General features: G+C 33.4%; 1 protein-coding gene and 1 long non-coding RNA gene across 2 annotated transcripts; one reads left to right on the forward strand and one right to left on the reverse strand.

Moving 5' to 3' along the window:
* The first annotated feature begins 1,756 nt into the window (after positions 1–1,756).
* On the forward strand, positions 1,757–20,366 carry LOC128182281 (uncharacterized). Its single transcript, XM_052850871.1, has 16 exons — positions 1,757–1,928; positions 3,210–3,342; positions 3,647–3,773; positions 4,476–4,571; positions 5,039–5,111; positions 5,199–5,261; positions 5,748–5,941; positions 6,458–6,502; positions 7,567–7,706; positions 14,224–14,346; positions 14,680–14,806; positions 15,005–15,109; positions 15,412–15,484; positions 16,340–16,402; positions 16,516–16,939; positions 18,241–20,366. Exons 2-15 carry the CDS (start codon positions 3,232–3,234, stop codon positions 16,919–16,921), a joined length of 1,746 nt encoding a protein of 581 aa, XP_052706831.1. The 5' UTR covers positions 1,757–1,928; positions 3,210–3,231; the 3' UTR covers positions 16,922–16,939; positions 18,241–20,366.
* On the reverse strand, positions 12,633–13,620 carry LOC128182291 (uncharacterized). Its single transcript, XR_008243402.1, has 3 exons — positions 13,327–13,620; positions 13,016–13,088; positions 12,633–12,792 (listed from the first exon to the last, which is right to left on the reverse strand). It is a non-coding gene; the product is annotated as an uncharacterized LOC128182291 (long non-coding RNA).
* Positions 20,367–22,255: the final 1,889 nt, after the last annotated feature.

Genomic DNA, 22,255 nt, shown 5'->3' on the forward strand with positions numbered 1-22,255 from the left:
TTTGGGGGGTGGGGGTGGGTGGGAGGATGAGGGGTCATTGTTTGGGTTTTTGTATTGTTTTTATTTTATTTTTTTATCTTGTGGTGCGTAGTGCTCCAGTACCGTTAAGTGGTAAGCTGTGAACGTATGTAATTTTGATAGTGTATATATATTTAGAAAATCGTCCTAGCTTGAAATTTATGATCCCTTGAATTCGTGACCCCACATCTATGTATAGTTCTTTTCTCTGGAAATCTACATAAAAAAAGTTGCGATGAACAAGGAAGCCGCAAATGAACATGTGAAATTCACGACACGTTATTTATATACTCGTATACTGACAATTGACAATTGTAACAAATTTATAAGTTACTATACTTACTATGATTTATAACGTTTACCAATTTGTTACATAAAGGAATTTGGATAAGAAAAAATGCTGTAAGTTTCTGTATTATTTCTTTTTAGGTCACCCGAGTCATTCAGATGACCTATAGATTTCTGTTTTTGTTCGTCGTCGTTCATCGGTCGTAAACTTTTAAATATTTTTAGCTTCTTCTCTGGAACCACTGAAGCAGTTTCAACCACATTTGGCATATAGCATCTAAGTGTATGGATATATAAAGGGGAGTAAATGATATGAAATTCATGGCCCCTGCCCCCCCCCCCCCCCCCGGGGAGCCTCAAACCATCAAAATTATTGCCATATCTTTAAGAAAGCTTCTCCTGTATTTCAGGACATCAGGCAGTCAAACTGTTGGCATGATTGTAAGCATTGAGCTCTCTACCAAAATTGTGAAATTAATGCCCCACCACACCCCCATCCACCCCCCCCCCCCCCCCGAGTCAGGGGTTCTGGTGCTACTTAAGGTGGGACTATTGATCATATAAAGTGAAAATGTATAATTCTTGAAAAATCCTCTCCTCTGCATCTGGGTATTAATCCGATGAATTAAGTCATACATTTGATGAGGAAGAGTGTCTCTTCAAAAACTGGGAATTTCATGGCCCCTGGATCAGGGGTTTTGAAGCTAGGACGGGGATCTGATGATTTAATGTGACCAGCCATGACATTTTGGGTCCAATTTCAAATGAGAAAATTTTCAAAAATGAGATTAATGCTTATTCTTACAGTTCATATGTCCAAAATTAATGTTTTGATATTTTGCTTTCATAGTTACAAGCAATAGTTTTTGAGGCATGACGTACATACGGAAAATGTATAATTCTTAAAAAATATTCTCCCCTGCTCCTGGATATTTTAAAGCAGATGAACTAGGTAATTAGTAATGATAGTGCATGCCTCTTCCAAAATTGTGAATTTCATGGCCCCTGGATCAAGGGTTCTGATGTTAGGACGGGGCTCTAATCAATTTGTATAAGGAAAATGCATTGATTCTTTAAAAAAATCTTCTCATTTGATCCTGAATATTAAGCAGATGAACTACATGTATAGGTACATAGTTATAATGAGAAAAAAAATTTCTTCCAAAACTGTGATTTTCATGACCCCTGGATCAGGGGTTCTTGTGTTAGAGTGGAGCTCCAAATAAATGCAGTAAAACCTTCTCCTGGGTATTCGTGATTATATATCATTTTCACAAGATAATATCCGATCGTTTTTCACAGGATAATTTCTCGTTTTTCACAAATTAATAAGTCGTTTACACGAGACAATAAGTCGTTTTCACGAGATAATATTTCGTTATAGATGGACCACCGAAGTTGTCCTTCCTTCACGAAAAAGGGGGGGGGATAAGAATGTAAAGGAAACGCTGGAGGTGTTCCGAGACGTGTTCAGCAGAGCGAGTGCCCTAAAAGTTGTGTTACGGGTATAGGGAATTTTGGCGCGCACAGTCACGCTCTGTTTAACAGGCCCCGATATCCTATCCCAGACTTCCTTTTACATGTTTTAGTTTTAACGCATTGTCGGACAGTCACCTGTGAAGGTAAGCCTCGGATTTTAATTATAATATAAAATTTATATTTTTATCCTTGACTCAGTTAATTCTTCTGCTCTTATCGAGTGCTCTTTAATTAGCGCTGCGTTTCACTGATTTTAAAACGACAGAAATTAAAGGACTGATTGAAATCTACCATGCACATTTGCGCGGGCTTTTGACCCATTGTGTTCCACACCCATTACGCATTAACAATGTCTATACTGTGTATTTGATTAGGATATGTTTCTTATGTGTATTGCACATATCACAGGCCTCTGAATTTCAATCAATAAACCCGTTTTAGATCTAAATCTGGAATAAGAAATCATTCTTATAGTATTATGAGGTGATACTTTTGGTCGGGGCGTGGTCAAATCCAATAAAGCCAGAAGGGCTTTATGATAAATTTGATCACGTTTCGACCGAAATTATACCTCATTTAATTCAAAAAATAATTTCTTATTACTTATCATGCTTATATTTATATTATTTTCCATTTCTACTCTTATAAACATCATATTAAAACCACTATTTTTTCATGTAGCACATGCTATGTATTACCATGCTGCGCAGCCAATTCCGTTTTTCGGTTATGCTATAAGACACACCCATATTGTGTCACTCATCATTTACTGGGTTATAGGCTTCAAACTTGATCTGTAATGTTATCACAGACAAAGACATCTGAAAATGTAAATATAATGCTATATGTACCCTATAGATCTATATTATATAAACTAAATACGTGTATTATTTTCATAAATATACTATATATTTATTGGGTATCCGGAGAAAACATATCCTTGGTGAAATTGTACCCTTGGGGTAGAGAAATCATAACCAAAATGTGAAATAGCATCTTAGCTAGCAAAGAAGGTGAAATAGTTATAAAAGCTATGTTTTAATACATGAAGATAGAGGAATATATGAATTTCATTATTAATAGTTACCATGTTTGTACATAATTATAATACAAAATACTACTACTTTTTACATAGTCTTTCTTAATTAAGTCATAGTAATTTCATTACTCATCATTTAAATAAGTTCTCCAATTACAATGCGCATTTAAAACTGTTAGTTTGCATATACCCTACGAATTAGTTTACATTTTCTCCTGGGTACCTTTTCTCCAGCATTCATTTATAGATAGAACTGTACACCTATCCAGCATTGAAATATTATAGATGAGCCCACAATTGATCCAATTTCTTAAATTATCTTTTCAGATTTAATCTAGATCTATATCGTTGATCAATGATGTTTTTATTTTCTATATGGACATAGCTTAATTTCCACTGATAGTAGGATGGCACAGTACAAAATCCATGATCCGGACGAGATGATCCAATGTCCTTTGAATAAGGCCCATGTTTTGCAGGCTAAGAGAATGCAGTATCATATTATGGACTGTAGAAAAGTTTGTAGCCTAATTTAATTTTAATATATTCATATAATAATAGGCTTTACCTGGATTTTATTTTGCCGCTCTCTTTTGTAACTCTTATAGTTACCAAAAGAAACTTTTATGAATTATGCCGGTCCCTTAAGGGGGATCATCTTTCACAGAAAAATTGCCAGTGAGACAGTTAACTTGTTATAACGTCAATCATCATCATTCGCCAAATAAATTTATGTGACAAGTTTTGAATTTTTATTCTTTATTCTGTTGGGTGATGTTTGTCTTGTGTATATCAAAAAATAACCTCAGTATTACATTGCAGAACTTCAGACGAAGTGAGCTGGCCACCTGTCCACTCAATGCTAGACATGTGATGCTAAAGAAAAATTACAGAGAACACATGGACAGTTGCCCAGACAGGGCTGTGGTTGAAGCAATGATGTCTAATAGTAAGGAATTTTGAAATGTCTCTTTTTGATGTACATTTAATAGACATAGAGTCACGGATTGAACCAACATGTCATTTTCCTTTCTCAGATGGATAAGTTTAAGAACTTTTAGAGTTGTCCCTTGATTAAGATATAAACAGGAGGTTGACATTGGTTGAAAGTCTTTGAATTTAAGAATTGAATATCTGTTGAGTGGTTTTTGAATTGTTGTGTTCATAATTAAATTTTCTTTCTTTACCTGTTAAAAAAAAATAACATAGTTAAGGATCATCTGCATTTATATACCGGTAGGTCATGAAAAAAAACCCAAATCTGATTTAATAAGGGAATAGATAAATGAAATATCAACCAATATTTTGTACATATATGAGTATTAAATTTTGCGACAGTTTAAAGTTGAACTATATTGATGTTCCAGTCTAGTTTATCATGATATTAGTGGTAGTATTTGGAAAGCTGTTGAATTCAATCCATTTGATGTCAAAATTTGCAAGAAATTAAGTGTTTTATATGTTGAAATGATGCCAAATTGTACAAATACAAACATAATCTCTTTGGGATTGATATGTTTTTAAATAAGGGAAAGTCATATTGAAATGGTTGCAAGAAAGGTATTCGGTACATGTATTAGAATAAACATTTTTTTGGCCAGCAAATAGCTTTTAAGAACAAGAATGAATTTAATGCTTATGTTATTTACAGAGAGTGGAAAACAATCTTCAACGTTCAGAGGAGGATATTTAGGTCTCCCCATCTATGAACAAGTGATCATCCCTAATGGAGAAAACTGGGAGGATGGTCAGTGTTTTATATTGTTTTCATAATCAAACAGAAGATTTATGAGTATTAATTCTTGATACCGTTAATATTTTAATTTAAATTGCAGAAAATAGGAGGAATTGAAGGGGTATGGGTTAATTGATTACCTTTTGAAACAATGTATCAATGTAGATGAAAGTGCATCACATTTAAGAAAAAGATCAACTATTAAAAATCTTTAAAATTGTATGATGAAAACTGTTAGACTTTGCTTTTATACATTAAGATTGTGAAAATAATTGTGTAAAATTAAAGTTATTTGACAGTTAAATGTATTGTTTATTTCATAAAGAACAAAGAACGTCCCAATGCAAAGGAGACCCATGGATAGACCTCCTTAAATCATGTTTTTCTTTAATATGCATGCACAATTGAAACAACAAGATTTTATGATGGGGAAATCTGTTATTAAAAATAAAATAAGATTATTATGAAATTTTTTACAGAGTATTTGTCTGTGCCGAAAATAGGGGTGGATTCCCAGCCCACGGCCAAGCAGGATCACATGATCACTCCAGGGTAAGGTGTCCTCATCCAATCAGATCACTGAACAGATACAGCAGCGGAATGTTACACATCTTTTCATTCGTTGTTTCTTACTTTCAGACCAACTCAGACAGAGAAAAAAGAGTTTGCTAGACAGATGCACATTCCAGCTGGAAACAGGAGGTAGATTCCTTTTGATATTGTTATCTCAATTTCATTTGCAAAAAACTGCAAAGCACTGTTCAATGTGGGTATGTTAAGACTTCCCCTTTGATTTCATAACTATGTAGAAAGTCAATTGTCAGTACGTCATTCCATTTGACAGTTCTCAGGAATGTATTGTAACGCTAAAAGTTTTAAGTGATTCAAACAATACGGTTTTTCAGTTGTATTTTAGATTCATGACACCTTATCATTGCTGCGAATATGAGTTTTATGAACTAAAAGTGCATTTTAGGTTGAATTCTTAGAATCTGCATGCGTATGAACATTTGCTTGCCAAGTCATATTAATTGCGAAGAAAAACTTTTTTTTTCTTGGTAAATTTTGTAAGCACTAGATTTTTTGTTATTAGTTCGCTACTTTAAGAGAAATAAAATCCTTTAAAACCAATGGTCAGTGAGTATATTCAGTCATATTTCAATATTGTTATGTACATTAATATAACAGGTATACAGCTCATCAAGCAGAGAACAATGAGCCCAGCAAGGTGCCCCTCCCCCAGCAGTGTCCCCCCAAGACGATCACACCCACAAATGGGTCTCAGTCAATAGGGTCAACTCAACGTTCATCCGCAGTGTTTGCATGTAGTGTATCAATGGCAGGAATAGGTCGGGGTCGAGGTCGAGGTCGTAGCCAATCAGGTAACAGACTGAAGGATGTGGATATAAAGTGTTATTATACCTCTGTGAAGATATTATATGTTTATGTGATTACAATGGATAAATGCTATTCTATCTAACCGTGAAATAGTTTCAGTGCTATCTGCCCATGGTGAATAGTCCTTAAAACTGTTCACTGGCAGTATGCGATTTCTCTTGTTAATTGTTAAACTCAGAACACCTTTGGTGTCAGCTAAGTTGCTACATTAAATTCAACTTCTGATAACTCTAATTTGTTTATACCAGCAAGAAAATCTGCATCGCTGACAAAAAGTTTTCTTCGGTTTAAAATAGAATATATATTTACAGACTATATGGACTGTAGCTATATAATTGACCATGCCCCTTGACAGCAATATTTGCCTCTTGAAAAAGTTGCTGTCTCTGGGGACAATAAATTTGCAATCTTCCTCATAGTCAGTAATTGGATATATATTGTAGAATAAGTACTTGTCTTCAAATTTTGTTCTGTTTATGATTGAATTATTTTTATTTCAGAAAAATTGTTATCTCCTCCTCCTGCTGTGCCCAAAGTGAACAATGGTAGATATTCATTTAATTTTATATGTACAGTATATAGCTAATACCAACCTAATGAGGATTTACTATAACCTTATTCTGTTCTATATGTGTATTTGTAATATAAAACATTTGATACAAATACAAAAGCACAAACACAATTACAACAATTGGCAAAGGCCCAATGAATATATAGGAGCATCATTGTACATGTATGTTTACAATAACTGCATGTACAGAATTATTACTCATTAGGTTTGTAACTCCTCGTCATCTATGAGATTGATCAACCTGATATATTTCTGTAATCAGTCAGTAACAAACCTTTGTTTTCCCGACGACTATCAAGTGACATTTTTTTTCACAAAAAGTGATGCTCTACGCAGAGTCATATACAAGTTGCCTAACATCTCATCCAATTTAACTCATTTAAATTCTTAAAATTATTAATCTCAACTTTCAAATACTCTTAAAAATTTTCACTTCACTCATGTTCACTTACAATGTTTTGTTGTTATTCAATTTCAAACATTCCCTCCCTTTCCTATGCAGAGATTTTCGCAAATCTCGATGCTGTCATTTTGTTCTGCTCAAGATACAACAATGTGATGTCAATATTTAAAGGGCAAATATTCTAATTTTAAGGAAATTTAAAGGGCTACTACTCCAATAAAAATTTTAAGAACTTATGTCATGTGATTTCTGTATTACCAGTAATATGAAATGTCGAAATGAATAGGCGAAGCATCAGCCTATGTCGGCCATATTGCGGAATATTAATTCTCTTCAAACAGACATAGAAATGTATCAGGCAATCATGTGCTATGTTTGAACCAATGAAAGTGTGACATTTCAGTCAGAGGAAAAACAAATTAAGCAGTTTAACATTTCCTCACAATAATTGACATATGTGTTCAAAGCAGTCATTAATGAATTTAACTAATTTTAAAAATTGTGTAGATGTATATCGCTATTTAAAGATAAATGTAAAATGTGTCTTTCTTTGTCCAAGTTTTTAATTGGCAATATTTTACATAATGGAATAGTTTAGAGAACTTGACCTTTATATATGAGTTTGTGATCTTCAGGTATTGGGAAGGAAAATGGAATAACAGAGGACTCGATTGAAGACTTTGATAAGAATCTGAAAAAGATAGAGAAGAAGCTCCGACAGATTGAGCTGTTGGAGACCAAGGTGGATGAGGGACACACCCTGACGGCTGAGGAGGTATAACATAAACTTGTCTTATATATCACGGAGGCTTGAATAACATCAAACTGTTAAAGATGTTCATTCGTTCATTCCTCTATTTTAGGGTATTCATTTTGGGTAACCTTTAGTCTGAATATTATGCATCATATATCAATTTTACAATACCAAATAAACTACATTGAATAGAAAAGTAAAGGAAAAATTCCATAGGTACGGAGTTTAGTAAGGGACAATACTTTGCAGCAGAATTTTAAGGCTTTCGAGAAGAAAATGAACATTTTTCATTTCTCAGTAGTTCTAGAGTTTCCTGATTTTAAAAGTAGATGAAATTTCCAGATAATTTTTGGAATATCCAAGTTGTTCCCAAAATCATATTTGAAAACATTTTTATGTTTTCTAAATACAAAATTGTACATTAGTTTTACAAATTCTCTATTCACTCCAATTCTCCAAATATATATTTAAAGTAAAAGTCTTAATGACAGCAGTAACTTGCATATTCTACATACTGTAATTGACATATGATATACATGTATTACACTGAATTATTGTTCAGGAAAAATATGATATACTGTTGTTTAAATAATCTTCTGAACAATGTTGTACCCTAGCTTTGCAAGTTCTACATCTGTTCCTTTTTAACTGATGTTTATAGAGTTTATTTCACTTTGTTAAAAGTTGTGCATTAAGATTTCATATTGCATTCTTCTTTACCCCGTTATTTTGAATACGGTATTTGTAGGCTGAAAAAGTGGTTAAAAAGGAGATGCTAGCCAAAGAAAGAGAAGACCTGCTGCATCAGAAAGTGAAATCAAACAGAGGTTGAATGGCCACCAGTGTAGTTGAACAGTTATATGTTATTATAACATGATCTGTAAAAGCAAAATTTTTTTGTCTGAAGTTATTTTTTCCTTATACCGATATCATTGTCAATATTTATAAACAAAATCATATTCCAACCTCAAACAATATTTATTTTAAAATTTTGTAAACTGAAAATCAAGTAATGAAAGATGATATTGTTAATACATGTACTATATTGTCATGACAACTGTTGTGGTTGTTGTTAGCAACCTTCAGCTTTTTGTTTCTCTTTCTGCCTATGTACAAACCCTACCTTGGTTTTATATAGATTACTTTTTTTATTTTAAAAGTATTTGAATTGAAGTGAATATATGTTTATTTTTAACATAAAAACAATATTGCTTAAACCTGCGTTCATGTGCATTTAAAGAGGTTTGATGGTCGCTCAGAAGTGTATGTACATTGGTTATTATATCCAAGAAAACAATGGTTAGCTTGATCTATGTTGTTGATTATTAAATTTGTTTTAAAGATTCTGTAATATAACTAAATATCAGTTTGCTTTTATCTTGGTTGTTTACCCTAGATATGCACATTTTAAAATTCTCGTTCAAATTTTCCTACAGTTTAGCAGAATTGACCTCTTATTAAATATTTCTATACTCTTTTGCAATATTGGTGTAGTATCGACTCACGTATGTAAACAGTTTTATATGGTGATGGCATGTAGAAATGTGTCTGGTTCTGAACATTTATCTAAACTAGGCTCAAGACCATATTGTATATTGAAAAAAAAATCAGTAAGTGTTTGATGTGATGTTTTGTTCGTAAACAGTTTTGTTTGTAAACATTTAAGTAATTAAATAAAAAGAATTTCCACTCTGGATTACGTTACAAGACAAGGGGGCCAGCTACCGTAATTATATCGTTGACCTAGTCAAATCAAATTTAATGACAAAAAAAAAACAACAACAACATAATAAAAGCCTAATGTTATGATCTCTGTGCCAGTACAAAAATGTATACTTATATTGTTCTTCTAAGCCGCTGTATAGTTATTATATATAGTCATATTTTGAAATAAAGATTGTATTAGATGTGTTTATGACTGATTTTATCATTTTGCATGGGTTAACAAAAGTTGGTAATAATTTTATCGGATATACTAATAGTTCCGTTTCGAATTAAATATGGTTTATTTAAACAATAAAATGCTTTCTTTGGTGATTCATTAGGGATATGAAGGTAGCGACATTGTAGGAAAAAAATTTCCTGCAAAGATCGCTACCTTCATAACCCGCATGAATCATCAAAGAAAGCATTTTAAGTAATTAATTAACTGATTAGGAAAAGTTAGTAAAATTCACTAATTTACTGTTAATGTACAAAAGTACGTTGGGTAAAAGAAACGGCCAAATCGTTTCCTGTGAGACTGACTGGCATGATTATTTCGTGCAGTCCGGGATTTTACTAAGGTCGCTGTAGGTTCAGACCAATCGATAAACAGGGCGTGTCAATTTCAGTCCTGTCACTATCAGCCGCTGTAGATTTCGACCAGTCGATAAATAGGGCGTGTAGATTTCAGTCTGGCTGTTTCTACAGAGCTATGAATTAACTATAAGTTTCCGTAAGAAATAGAGGAAATTATGCTTGGTAGATGTAAATATATACATATATATATGTACTCAAATGCATATCTTCTGCTCTTGTGAAGAAAATATTGGAGTTGGATTGAATCAATTTCCGACAACAGATATATATTATATTTACCACTGAAGTGGATTGGTATCCTGTTTCTTTCAAAAGTATTTGATATTTTGTACCAAATGACATTTTCCTCGGAAAACTGGCGAAATAACACCTTCATTTATTTCTAAACATTTTGTCGGATAAACTTATTATAAGCATGTTCACTATAACTGTGTTTTACTGTCTATAGTCTATAGACACATTTATCGTTAATTTTTGTTTCAAATCTTCAGAACAAACGTCTACTATGCAAAATTTGCTTACTTGTCCTTTATGTTTATCCATCATTGTAATTTTTCTCTACAGCAGATTATCATGGAACAATGCAATAAATCGATATCATTAATGAATTTTAATTAAATAGGTTTTAAGGTCAGACGACACGTTCCTCATTTTACATAACTTTTTCCGGGAATTTGTTATTGATTTACTACTACTTTGAGAAGCTTTCTTGCAAAAAATTAGGATACCTTACCAGGAATTTCTGTAAAATACTAGATTATGCAATTTCCTATATAATCGTTTTAAAAATACACTTGAATTGCTGATATAAAAATTTATATATCGATATATACAGCCGGGGATGGTGTTTTAACTCACGACCCATGGAACTTAGAGTTATAGCAGAGTGCGGCCACCGCTCTAACCACTCTGCCATCTACGTTTACAGGTGCAATAAATAAAAATTCTAAATCATTTTAAAAATGATTATAAATAATAATTTTTATTAGAACTCTTTATTACGAGGAGATAAAAAAAAGATGCTCGAGGAACGTGTCGTCTGACCTTAAAACTATAAACTAGACAACACTGAGATGGTGAAAATCTTAAAAATGGAGAATGGGATGAAAAGAATTTCAGAGAATTTTGCTTTGACATTGACCTATATCTTAGAAATTTTCCAGCTGGTATAGAACTTGTTATTCTATCTCATTACCCCTTACATACAGGCATGTTTGTTCAATCTGACCAAGATTAAGCATTTACTATCTAAAACTAATTATAAAAAGATCCGCTAAGACTTCACATCGACTTGGTTCAAGGTCACTGCACTCCATTAACCAAAAAGCTCTGTTAAGTAAAGTATTAGCCAAATAGGGCTAAGTGGAGAGTACATATATGCTCTTAAAAATGGGATTTTTGTGTGATCCGATATGACCATGACACTTGACCTACAACACCATTCCAGGTCATTACATACCTTTTGATCAACAGCACCATGTGGGTGAAGTATGAGCCAGGTTGGAAGAAAGGGAGAGAAGATATGCTCCGGACAAGGATTTTTCATATAATTCATTTATAGTCTTCACATTTGACCTTGAAAATTTGTTCAAGGTCACAATACACCCATTACTCAAAAGCTCTGTTTATGTGAAGTATGAGCCAAAAAGGGCTAAGTGGAAAGTAAATATGCTCTGAAAAAGGATTTTTATTTTGTGATCCAATATGACCTTTACCCATGATCTACAAACTTTATTTAAAGTCACTACACACCCTTTAACCATAGATATTCTGTGAGTGAAGTATGTGACAAATTGGGCCAAAGGGAGAAAAGATACGCCCCAGACAAGGATTTTATATATAATTCTGTATGGCCTTAACCTTAGACCTAAAAAAAAATGGTTCAAGGTCACTGCACACCCTCATTTTACCCAAAGGTACTCTGTGGGTGAAGTAAGAGCCAGATTGGGCCAAGGGGAGAGAAGATATGCTCTGTACAAGCGATCTCGGTTGGACAGGCGGACGTAGGGACGGACAGACAAACTGATCACTGTAGGACACCCGCTCTAATAAAACTAATAAAGTGCTACATATGACGAATGAAACAACATACTTTAAATAGCGTATGGTAAATATACTATATTTAAAAAAGAAGGATTCATTCTTTGAGTATTATGAGGTGATAATTTCGGTCGGGGCGTGGTCAAATCCAATAAATGTCCGAAGGGATTTATGATAGATTTGACCACGCTCCGACAGAATCACTTCATAATATTCAAAGATTAAATTCTTAAATTATTACTTATATCTGTATTATTTCCAATTTGTACACTTTAAAACAGAATTATTTTTAAACCACTATTTTTTTTTATATAGCACATGCTAAGAATTACTACGCGGCGTGCTGGCAGCCCATCATGCTGTAAGACGCGCCCATCTTGTACGTGTCACTCATGTTTTATGAAGTTATTGGGTTTTAGGGTTCAAAATGGATTAGTAATGTTATCACAGACAAAGACAGTTGAAAATATAAATATACAAGTATATGTAATGATGCTTCAAGTGAATATCTTGCACGCATGCATTACTTTTGATCGCCCGAGATAAAAATTAAGCTCTTTCATGCCCACTGGATCATGTCATGCGCTTGGCTCGGATCAATTTTAATTTTAAATGCTATATTACACTGACTCGTCTTTTTTTTTCAATTCTGTTTCATTGTAACAGAGGGTATATTTGTTGAATGATGAGGAAATCAAACAACGCCTGTTCGGGTTCTGGGCATCTCCAATATTTATTAAGATAGATGGTAAACAAATGAATAGCCCTACAATGAATAACAACAATATAAATATACGGCATAAAAATATTACAATAGGAGCAAGTTGCGCTAAAGGGGAACAACTCCTTACATTAATCCATTACACATCTATGAATTACGTTATGTATTAATTCATGTATCTAAAAATAGGGTTACAATGATATTCATCTGTAATGTCTAGAAACACATAAATATATTATTCTAAATCATAAGACACAGTTAAACATACCATTCTATGGGAATGCGCTCTTGTTCAGTATTATAACCCTATGGTATGTACAGTGTACTATCTGGTATGGCAACTACAAATTATTGTAAAGTTTACATTAATAAACTTGTACTTATGTTCACAATATAAAGGGATAAAAACAGTGAACATATTAATGTTATTCTTATCTATTAAAAAGTTGATATCTCACAAAATCATTCACTCTTACTGTGCATGAGCTATTGTTTTAATTTGGCAAACTTATAGAATTCACTGTTAATGAAATGTATAACTATTAATCAAAATTATTAGAATTAGTAATGTTAACTTACCAAGAAGTAGAGTTTGTTACGTTTCAAAAGTCAGCTTTCAGATTACGAAAACACCTCCACTCTCTTTGATGTGACAAAGAAATATGACAAACCAGCTCCAAGAATTTGGAGGGAAATATCAACAACCAATAAAATCAAAGAAGACAAAACTAAAAACCAATTGAATACCTAGATACATTATATATTTGGCCAGAACCTTAATTACAACCCTAAGGCAATTTATACCATGGTCAAGATAGCTGCATGTTCTATTCAATTGACCATGACCAGATTTTTAAGTTTATTAAAGATTTTATTATATACTTTAGTATTACGAAGTTTTATGTTTAATTGTACAATAATTAAAACATAATTATATTAATTTAATTATCAATAAATTAATTACTTTTATTTATAGATTTATTAATTTCATAATTAATAAATCTGTAACTCCTACATCATTCCCAGATTTTAGTGCAAAGTAAAAAAAAAAACCATCAGATTATACGAACAAGTTGTCTAGTGAAGCAAAAATTGCGGGAAAAGTTGGACTGATCTGTCAAAGAGATCTAGAGGAGAAACACGGGACTGTAAGTTGTGTACAGTTGACACATTGAATAAATAGTGTTTGCATGGCATACACGGTTAGAAGAAATTCTGCTTTTATTTTCCGCAACCGAATTTCCATTGTGGAGACAAACCCAATCGTGTACAGGCGGCCAATGCGCCCAAGGTGTATCCAAGAAGTATCTTTAACATTATTGAAATATATAAGCCCAGCTCAATTTGCTGATTTAATGGCATCATACAGTAACCCTCCCTCAACACTTCTTTATAATTAGTATGCTTAACTGTTACTGAAAGTCAAAGGTGAAGGTCGCTGGTCTCTGAGGTCTTTTGAAATATTTTTTTGATCAGGTCAAGATTACAATGGCACAGTACAAGGTGTTAGATCCGGAGCAGGAAATTCCTTGTCCCTACAACAGGTGTGAGATGATCCGAGCCAAGCGCATGCCGTACCACCTCATCAAATGCAGGAGGGCAAGTAGTTTAATGGAGAAAAATATATGATTTTTTACTTTCTAAAACAAAGATTTGTGTGTTCGTTTTCTTTTGGTATACGTATAAGAATAGATGGGGGATATGTTGTAAGACCAAAAAATTAATAGGAAGAATTCATGAAGGTGAAATGATTTACGATCTATCCTAATACATATATGTATACTATAGTCAAATGTTATGGGTTTTTTTTAAAACAAATATTGGCTATTTATTAAGATCTTTGATTCAGAATAGGAATGACTAAATGACATAATCAATTATTATAAAATGTGAACATTAAAGTTAAATATCCTGTTCTCATTTGTGTTGTAGAACCACCCTTGTACAGAATTTGCTAGTTGTCCACTGAATGCAATACATGTGGTTCCCAAGCCCGAGCTGAGGTACCACATAGAAAACTGCCCAGACAAACCGCGAATAGAACAAGACCTCTCTTATGGTATGAAATCTTATCAAAATGTCAGATTTTCATGTATTTTGATGCTAAATTTCTTCTTATATGAATGGTAATGTTAGCTTGTAAAGCATAAATGAAGTATGTATTGGATGCTTTGGTTAATTGATTTGTCTGGAGATTTTGGGGGGAAACAGCCTGCACAATTGAATCACATATCATAAATTTTATTTTTTGAACCAGAGATCCAGAAGGAGGCTGGTAGTACCGGTACCCTGTTTCAGGGGTGTGTGGATTTACCAGAGTATCACCAGATAACAGTCAACTCCGAGGACGACTGGGAAAAAGGTGACTTATCTATACAGTAAAACACGGTTATAGCGAACGGGCTTATAATGAATTGACGCTTACAGTGAAGTGCCATTCATTCCCGATTACTTTATAACATGTTGTAAACTTGATGGATATAACGAATTACGCTTATAACGAAGTAAAATCACCTTCCCTGGCACTTCGTTAAAAGCCTGTTTTACTGTACTATGTTCAGCTAGTATTTATATGAAATACGAATGCAATGCAATATAATGTTTAAAAAATTATACTTTTTACGTAATTATCAATACATGTATTTCATTTTTTTTTTTTTTCAGAAGTTCCACTTCTGCCTCGAATTGGAGTAGACCCAAACTATTTTGCTAAAATAGAAGGAATCCACATTGATGGGTAAGGCCTCTATTTATTGATTTATTGATCAGAGGACAAGGATAATTTAACAAAAATATGTGCATTTTAAACAGTTATAAAAAAAATTTAAATTTCAAAATGTTATTCAGAGGGTGCTCAATACAAAATGATACCACAATGTTAAAATTAAATGTTAGGGTCTTTTTAATAAGTTCAGAGATACATTATACTAATGTTTAATTTTTCTCAGGGATATATTTACTGGTACATATACAGTAAAACTCGGTTATGGCGAATTCCTGGGGACAAATTGATTTACTTCGTTATATCTGTAATTCGTTATATCCGTATAACGAATTCGTACTAATAACTATAGTGAATTCACTATACACGTTTTCTTTCACCAGACTATAAATTATACTAATTAAGGCTTAACATAAAAATAATCTGATTGTGAATTGAATTGATTAATATAAAAAAAAATTAATTCAAACTATTATGTTATATGGTAGGACGAACTTTTTTAATTTGTAAAGAAATTCTTTATGATAGTGTTAATTTTTGTTATTATCTACCTCTATGGGACTCAGATCAGTTGGCTATATCTGTTAATTTGTTATATCCGAATCCGTTATAACAGTAAAATTTTGCAAAGATTTGATAAGAATTTTACCGGGGACTAAAAAAACTTCGCTATATCAGAGAAATTGCTTTATCCGTGTTCGTGCTCTAAATGAGTTTTACTGTACCTAATGTATCAAGTTTGTCCCTGGTAATAAGCAGTTTTCATTCAACATTGAACTTTTTTTTTAGAAAAGGAGAAAATAATCATGTTACTGATTTATAATACAGAATTCATCCGATTAAAAATGCTATGTCTCTGATTTCATACAGACTAACAAATGCAGAGAAGAAGTACATGAAAATTCAGTATGCTCTTCCACCAGGAGAAAGAAGGTTCTCTCTCTCTCTCTCTCTCTCTCTCTCTCTCTCTCTCTCTCTCTCTCTCTCTCTCTCTCGGTATTTATCTCCTCAATAACTTCATTCATTGCATCGGTTTTCTATTTCAGATATGTTAAGTATCCAGATAAACCTTCAGTAACACAGCAACAAGAGGCCAAGAAAGAGGAGGTGGAGGAAGAGCTGAGAATTCCCAACAAGATATCACAGACCTATATCTCCAACCCCAAGCCAGCCAAACAACAGCCCTCTGCTGTGTTTGCCTTCTCTCTGTCTTCTGTTGGAGTTGGGAGGGGCCAGACAGCCTCTGTAGGGGAGCAACAAAACCCACAGAACGTTGGGAGGGGCAGAGCATTGGTTGGGAGGGGGATTGCTGGATTAAGGATAGGAGACGGTAGTGAAGGCCTAGGCAGCTCAATTTCCCCAGCTGGCAGAGGACAGATCGGGAAGGAGTGCCATGCTAAAGGGATTGCTGGGAAACTGTTCTCTTCTGGAATTGGACGTGGGAGTCACTGAAGGCAAAGATAAAGAGGGGTATAGCATATTTGATAATTTACTTTCGAATGCTCTTCCAGTCCTCTTTAAGTCATAAATATTCTACTTTAAGTCATCTTTTCTCGTACACTTTCAGTTATCTCCCTTACTCTAGAGTTGTCCCCTCCTCTTCGAGTCACCTCGGAAGATTATGATATTTTTGTCCTATCTGTCATTCTGTTTGTATGCAAATAACCAATTTTGGCTTTAGGTAAATGTTTGAATTGAGGCTAGTTAGCTCTTCAAATTCAACATCTGTATTCAATTATGAGTGCTTTTTCTGAGATGCCATGATCAAAGACCGTGATTCAGATATTATCTGCCTGTCTTTAATGCATCTTTATCCAAACATATTTTATCAAGTATATTTAACGGTATGTTATCATAACATTTGGTTATATTCAGAGGCATTTGCGTTTAACAAACACAAATGGTTGCTGGTATCAACATGTTAAATTTTATTACAAAAGGCAGATCAGATAATTAATTAAGTTTTTAAATACTGTAGACGTATTTTTTTCCACGGGGTCATAATTCCGCGGAATCACAATATCATTTCAATCCGCGGGTAAAAACTTACGCGGATTCTTTGAATGAAAAAAAAAATCATTTGAATAATTATTATTAAATTTAGTTCTGAGCGATTTTCATTACCTAGAATTTGTCCAACTTTGGACTTAAATTGTAAGAACTGTTCACAGTGAACAATAATTATCGGTTGTGCACTGTGAACAGTTCTTAACTGTTCATTTATGGGTTCACATGTCGTTTAAATTATGAGTTGATCAGTTTTATCAATTAAAAGTCAGAGCACAAAGGGATCTGAAAATTGCAGTAAAAACATGGGTCTTAGCGTGTAGTTAATTGGGTCATTGAAAGACAGACCCGCTTGGGGCTATTTGTCATCTGACATGTGCCGTTATCTCAAGCTGGGAGAAGTTTAAATTTCATGCAAGTAAATTTACAGAAAATTCAAATCTTTAGGAGATTAAATTATTTATTATGTGAATTCTCAATACAAATACGTTTGACAGTTTGCATAGATAAAAACGATATACATTAGGTTCACGTATGTGCAAGTGTTATATAATGTAGTAACTTCCGAATATCCTTATTCATGTTATGCAATTTCAAAATTTTATTCCAAAATGCACTTAAAGTACACTGGGAAAAAATTCCGCGGAAAATTTGTGCCCGCATTCATAGCGTAAATTAATACCACTCGGACAAAAGTACGTCTACAGTATATCAATTGCCTGCATCCTTTCACAAATGCATATAATATTCCCTTTTTTTGACAGATTAACACCTATAAACTTCAGTGTTGAGGATGTTTGAAAATGACCAACATGCCAAGGAGAAATTTTTTTTCCTGTAGACAATTATCAAAATGTTTAGTTTACAATAATATGCACAGAATGTATAGCTGTATCTATTAAAGTTGGGTTTTTTGTCATTTTTTCATTTAGGATAAGATATATTTCATGTTTTTTTTATCATGATATTATCATAAACTATGTCAAAAGAAAGTAATACATGTACTAGTATCCTTTATACCATGGTTTAGACATGTTTAAAGGACTGAGGAAAAAGTGGAGAATATTTTCCCCATAAACTTAAGGAAAGACCATATAGAAAGTGTGGTCATTGGCATTTTTACAAAAGGAAATATAAGAATTATTCATATTTATACCCCCGCTCCGAAGGAGAGGGGGTATACTGTTTTACCCTTGTGTGTCTGTCTGTCTGTCCGTCCGTCTGTCTGTCCGTCCGTAACAAAAATTTCTGTCGCATTTATCTCAGCAACTATTTATCGCAGATGCTTGAAATTTTAACACAGTGTTTGTTAAGGCATGCCATATCGTGGGATATATTTTTGTACCAATCGGACATCAACTTCCTGACGACTTTGCTTATTTTTTAACCAAAATTTTCAAACAAATTTTCGTCAAAGATTTCTCAGCAACTGTTTATCGCAGATGCTTGAAATTTTAACACAGTGTTTGTTAAGGCATGCCATATCGTGGGATATATTTTTGTACCAATCGGACATCAACTTCCTGTTAAATGACGACTTTGTTTATTTTTAGCAAAAATTTTCAAACAAATTTCCGTCAAAGAATTCTCAGCAACTGTTTATCGCAGATGCTTGAAATTTTTACACAGAATTTGTATAGGCAAGCTATATCGTTGGATGTATTTTTGTACCAATCAGACGTCAACTTCCTGTTAAATGACGACTTTGTTTATTTTTTGCCAAAATTTTTAAACAAATTTCCGTCAAAGAATTCTCAGCAACTATTTATCGCAGATGCTTGAAATTTTAACGCACTATTTGTTTAGGCATACAATATTTTGGGATATATTTTTGTACCAATCGGATGCCAACTTTTTGTTAAATGACGACTTTGCTTATTTTTTAACCAAACTTTTCGACCAAATTTTCGTCAAAGATTTCTCAACAACTATGTATCGCAGATGCTTGAAATTTTTACACAATATTTGTATAGGCATGCCATATCGTGGGATATATTTCTGTACAAATCAGACGTCAACTTCCTGTTAAATGACGACTTTGTTTATTTTTTGCCAAAATTTTCAAACAAATTTTCGTCAAAGATTTCTCAGCAGCTATTTATCGCAGATGCTTGAGATTTTAACACACTATTTGTTTAGGCATGCCATATTGTGGGATATATTTCTTTTCTGTACCAATCGGATGCCAGCTTTCTGTTAAATGTCGACTTTGCTTATTTTGCATATTCACATCAGAGCGGGGGTATCACTAGTAAGCATTGGCTCACATATATTTTGTTGTTGTTTTCAAAATGTTAAGTCAAGCTTGGTTTAGTGTTGAGTGAACTATGGGAAAGGGTGATATCTTCTTTTAAGCTAATATCATTTTCAATTAACATTGTGGGTGAAAATTGCATGCATTGGCTTTCTTATTATCAGTGAAAGATTAAATCATATTTTAGCATATATGATGCTTTTAATTTTCCTCCTCAATTTTAGAAAGGGCAGGGATTTTGCTGAATTTGGTTTTATTTTACGTTTATTGAATTCTAAAATCCATGTGGACTTATTTTAAGTTATCAGAAATTATTGACCAAAGTTTTTTTATTAACAGCATTAAGAAGTGTATATTATTATTATCTCTGCCTTTGTTTTGTTTGCTTGTTGACAAGTATTTTTTTATCAGCAGCATTAGGAAGCATTTTTTCACTGCGTAATTTTTCACTGCCTAACTTTTATGTGCTTGTTGACAAGTGTTGGTTTTTTTTTCAAGTTTAAGACTATGTTTTTGATGTTTTATGAGAAGATTAAGTTTACACTAGAATAGGTTGACAAACAAAAGATTTGTCGTATTGTTATATATAACATGTTGTGTAATTGTTTTTTCCAAGAAATAAAGAAATGAATACTGTGTGTGTGAAATTTTTAAACAGTGAACCAGAGGTCATCAATATCGGATCTATTCTTAATTCCATTGCTCTCCTGTATTTTTCAGCAACCAAAGTTGCATTACTGTCACCCATGACAGCTTAAGGTGTCTGCCATGTGTCACTTATACTGTAAACTGACTTTTATTCCTGGATCCCGTGCGAGAAATTTTTGTGATAACCTCGTCATCGCGTAAATCGGGAAATAAAGTTACTGCAAATAAAAGTTGGTTTACATTAACATTCTCTATTAAGTAAACTCAGGTGACCTATTGCTATCCGTTTTCGTCCGTCGCCATCCGTCGTGCATTAGCAATTTTACATTTTTAAGTTCTTCTTAAAAACTACAAGGCTAATTATTACCATTTTTGGTGTGAGGCATCTCTATAGTAAGAGGAAATTGTGAAATTCATGGCTCTACCACCCCAGGACACATTCATGGCCCTAGGGACAGGGGTTCTGGCTCTAGGGTGGGGCCAATATATATAGTAAATATGTATTAAATCTTAGAAAATCTTCTTCTCTACTACCATATATACTAGTATTTGTAAAAAATTAAATGCATAATTATGATTTTCATGAGGAACTTTACCAAAATTGTGAAATTTATTTATCCCCTAGGTCAGGGGTTCAGGCTCTAGGGTGGGGCCAATATGGCCTTATAGTACAAATGTATTAAATCTTAGAAAATCTTCTTCTCTACTCCCATATATACCGGTATTTGTTAAAAACTAAATGCTTTTATAATGTCCATGAAGCCCTCTACCAAAATTGTGAAATTCATGACCCATGTGTCTGGGGTTCAGGCTCTAGGGTGGGGCCAATATGGCCATATAGTAAAAATGTATTAAATCTCAAAACATCTTCTTTACTCCCACGCATGTGGGCAAAAAAATGAATACATGGTTATGATGTCCACTAACTCCTCTATCTAAATTGTGAAATTCATGGCCCCTGGGTCAGGGATTCAGGGCATGGGTGGGGGGGGGCAATATAGTGTTAAGGCATATAATGTTTAAAAACTTCTCTATTCTCACACATCTGAATGAAAAACTGACTTCATAACGATGTTTACCAGGAAGTCCTCTACTAAAATTTTAATTTTCATGTCCCCTGAACTATGGGTTTTGACTCTAGGAGAGGGCCAGAATGGATGTTTAGGTGTTAATGCATATAATATTTAAAAATCATCGTCTTTACTCCCACACATCTGAAAGGAAAACTGAATTCATGATTTTGTAGACCAGATCTTTAATTTTTTTCGCAAAAATTATAGGTTTCATAGTTCTTTTTGAAAGATTTCAGGCAGGGAGGTGGTCGTCATTACAAATTTATAATTTTTCTACTCCAGAATGAAACCTAATTATATATGCATATATGAGACTCCTCGACAAGTTTGTGTTTGGGTTATATGCTACTCAGGTGACCGTTAGGGCCTATTGGCCTCTTGTTGTTTGACGCATTTGTAGATTAAGGGAAACATGAATTGAGAAAAGCAAAAGTCGAAATAACCAAGAAAATCTTGCGTGATCAGATTTGGTATATGTGTAGCATTTACAGTGAATTATAAATACATAATGAAGTTACGCTTGAACTGCACTGTAAGTGTCTTTTTAGCTCACCTGAGCTGAAAGCTCAAGTGAGCTTTTCTAATCACATTTTGTCTGTCGTCCGTCTGTCTGTCCGTAAGCTTTTCACATTTTCAACATCTTCTCAAGAACTACTGGGCCAATTTCAACCAAACTCAGCAAAAATCCTCCTTAGGCAAAGGGGATTCAAAGTTGTGAAAATTAAGGGCCACACCCTTTTTCAAGGGGAGGTAATTAGAAATTAATGAAAAATTTTGAGAAATTTTCAAAAATCTTGTTCTCAA

The sequence above is a fragment of the Crassostrea angulata genome, chromosome 1 (genome assembly GCF_025612915.1).
Source record: "Crassostrea angulata isolate pt1a10 chromosome 1, ASM2561291v2, whole genome shotgun sequence".
In the NCBI taxonomy this organism is placed as follows: domain Eukaryota; kingdom Metazoa; phylum Mollusca; class Bivalvia; order Ostreida; family Ostreidae; genus Magallana; species Magallana angulata.

What these genes read in the sequence shown, in the direction of transcription:
- LOC128182281 (XM_052850871.1), top strand. Translation starts at nt 3,232, where the DNA reads ATGGCACAGTACAAAATCCATGATCCGGACGAGATGATCCAATGTCCT. An exon ending in CGAGGACGACTGGGAAAAAG is followed by an intron (nt 15,110 to 15,411) that starts GTGACTTATCTA and finishes TTTTTTTTTCAG; the next exon opens with AAGTTCCACTTCTGCCTCGA. An exon ending in CTTCCACCAGGAGAAAGAAG is followed by an intron (nt 16,403 to 16,515) that starts GTTCTCTCTCTC and finishes TTTCTATTTCAG; the next exon opens with ATATGTTAAGTATCCAGATA.